The 2,514-nt window shown below is 37.7% G+C and overlaps 1 protein-coding gene across 1 annotated transcript; it reads right to left on the bottom strand.

The window, feature by feature from the left end:
• Positions 1-451: 451 nt before the first annotated feature.
• On the bottom strand, positions 452-1,838 carry LOC307123837 (microfibril-associated glycoprotein 4-like). The gene is made up of 6 exons (XM_079812579.1): positions 1,820-1,838; positions 1,676-1,722; positions 1,386-1,595; positions 1,196-1,292; positions 942-1,109; positions 452-848 (listed from the first exon to the last, which is right to left on the bottom strand). The coding sequence occupies exons 2-6, from the start codon at positions 1,679-1,681 to the stop codon at positions 592-594; spliced, it is 738 nt and encodes a 245-aa protein (XP_079668705.1). The 5' UTR covers positions 1,682-1,722; positions 1,820-1,838; the 3' UTR covers positions 452-591.
• Between the last annotated feature and the right edge of the window lie 676 nt (positions 1,839-2,514).

Raw genomic sequence — 2,514 nt, forward strand, 5'->3', positions numbered from 1 at the left:
AACATTCCCATGTTTGCAATTTGATACAATTGAATGTTTCCTTACTGCATGCATAACCAAGAAACATTTAAAAAACTGTTTGGAGAACATTAAACATTAAAAGTTTTTATAAATTAATGGGAACATTAGACAAACGTTCTTAGAACAATTTTGTTTTGTTATCTGGGTATAGACTAATAAAGTGAATCTGGGTCCTCTTGCACACTCAACGAGAATTACACTGAATGTGTCAGCAAAAGATGCTGGATAATGCAAAATGTGATGTAAAACAGACTTTACTGGCAAATAAACAGGGATATCTGTGTTAAGAGAAACTTACACATAGTTCATTCACATTTAGGGTTGTGTTTATAGGGAAAGTTAATCAGTTTATGAGCAGTTGAACTGAATTCCTCATTTACTGTTTCTGAGGTCTATTGTGGAGATAAACAAACCCACATCAACACACAATGCCTTTCATTGCTGAACTTTATTGAAGTTTATTGTTGATTCGTTTCAGTTGTAGAGTTACACAGTTAACAGAGGAAAGGACAAAACCTTCATTCGTATTTTTTCTTCTTCTGTGAAACACTGTAATGTTTCGTCAAATGTCTAAGACACACGTTTGACCTTCATGCTGATGGATTTCATACCGACAGCGTGACTGATCTTCCAGGTGTACCAAACATCTCCAATGGCGTAAAGAGTATCATCTTCTCCCCATAAATACACACCGTTGGGGTTCGCATAGTGACAGTTGCTGTACCAAAATGCCCCGAGATGCATTTTGGCACAGTTCTTCTCTGAGGTGTCTTGGTCTTTGTCAAAGGTGGTGAACTTCATACCATTATGGAAGGTCAAAGAGTCGCCTGCAGAGAGGAAGAGCATCATTGAGGACATCAGGCGCACATTTACTCAATTGAGTGTGATATTTTTTTTTTTAAATGTGAATGAAATCCTACCTGCTGCTCCATCCTTGAACCCTGAAACTTGCAGTTTATACCCCTCAGTTTCACAATCCACAGAGAAGGACGAGTACTGAGCAAAACCTTTCCTTCCAGTGAAGTCCTCCAGATCCACTCTCAACATGTACTTCCTGTTACGTGTCAGCTGGTACATGTTCTCCAGCCCTGTTCACACACACACACACACGAAGAACATGTTCAACCAAATACATGATCATCCACACAAACGGACACACACTGTGAGATCTTACCCAGCCAGTATTCGCTCTGCACATTCCCAAATCCTCTCTTGTACTGATTCCACGGCCGATAGAAATTCACACTGCCGTCCATTCTCCTCTGAATCACCTGTGATGGGTTTATATAGAATATATGATTCATAAGGTATGCATCATATATGTGTTCTGATGTGTGTTTAATGATCTAAAGTCACATTCGTACCGTCCATCCTCCGTTGTCGTCATCTTTCCCATTTGAGATCATGTGACAGTAAACCCAGACAGGAGCGTTCCCTGCTGGATAGATGGAGTAAATCCCACTGAACTTTTGTCCTGCTTTATAAAGGTCAGAACAATCGGCCGGCATGTCTCCATCCTGACTGCACCCGCTCACCAGAACAACAGAGAGAAGAGCCGCCAAAAACACCATCAACTACATGAAACAGAGAGAGAAAAAGATGAACATCACACTGAAAACCATCTCTAGAAATGTAGAGTTGTTGATGAACTTACTGCCATCGTCTCAGTCTGTCCTCAGTAGATCACAGATGTGTTTGTTTCTAGACGAAAATCACAGAAACATTTTTCTATCTATTTTCTGAAAGTTAGATGTCTGAATGCTCTGTGAGTTAAATGAAGAATGAAACAGTAACTCACCTTTAGTGTTGTGTGTTGTGTTGTTCAGTCTGACACACACTCTTTATATATGACAGATTCTCAGACTCCTCCTCTGTGTCACACAAGAAATATACACACACATTTTGGATGCTGTTACGTGTTTAAAAGATGTTTAAAAGGGATGATGCAACATTTATGTGAGATGTGACTGTTGAGGGGTGCAGGTAGAAAAACACATCCAACAACCTGAATAAATGACATTAAAGTAAATTATTCCAAGGAAAACAATACTACAAAAATCACCATCATGAAAAGTAACAGATAACGAAAGAATCAAGAATAACAAGAGAGTCGCCCAAATCAATGAAATAATCAAAATAAAACCCGTGATTATGTAGCGCCTCTCTAGCGTGCTTGACTATAATGAGAGGTGGCTATCCTGAATTCTTTAAATACTTATTTAATCAAATAAGTGAGGTTTCACTAATAAACTTATCTGTGTTTTACTTGTGTGAATGTAACTAACTTATTACATGAAATGCTTGTTCCCTGTTAAATCACTAATTAAGCACTAATATTTACACTTTTACAGGAAATGACATGTCCTGGAATTACTTTTATTCTAGAAACACTTTCCTATTTAAAAATCACAATTTTACTCTTTTCTTAATTAACTTCAAATATCAAAAGAGTCAGTAACCACAACTGTTTTATAAAAAAGTATACCAGATTTA

This window comes from Gobio gobio, assembly GCF_949357685.1.
Source record: "Gobio gobio genome assembly, chromosome: 3".
Taxonomy (NCBI): Eukaryota; Metazoa; Chordata; class Actinopteri; order Cypriniformes; family Gobionidae; genus Gobio; species Gobio gobio.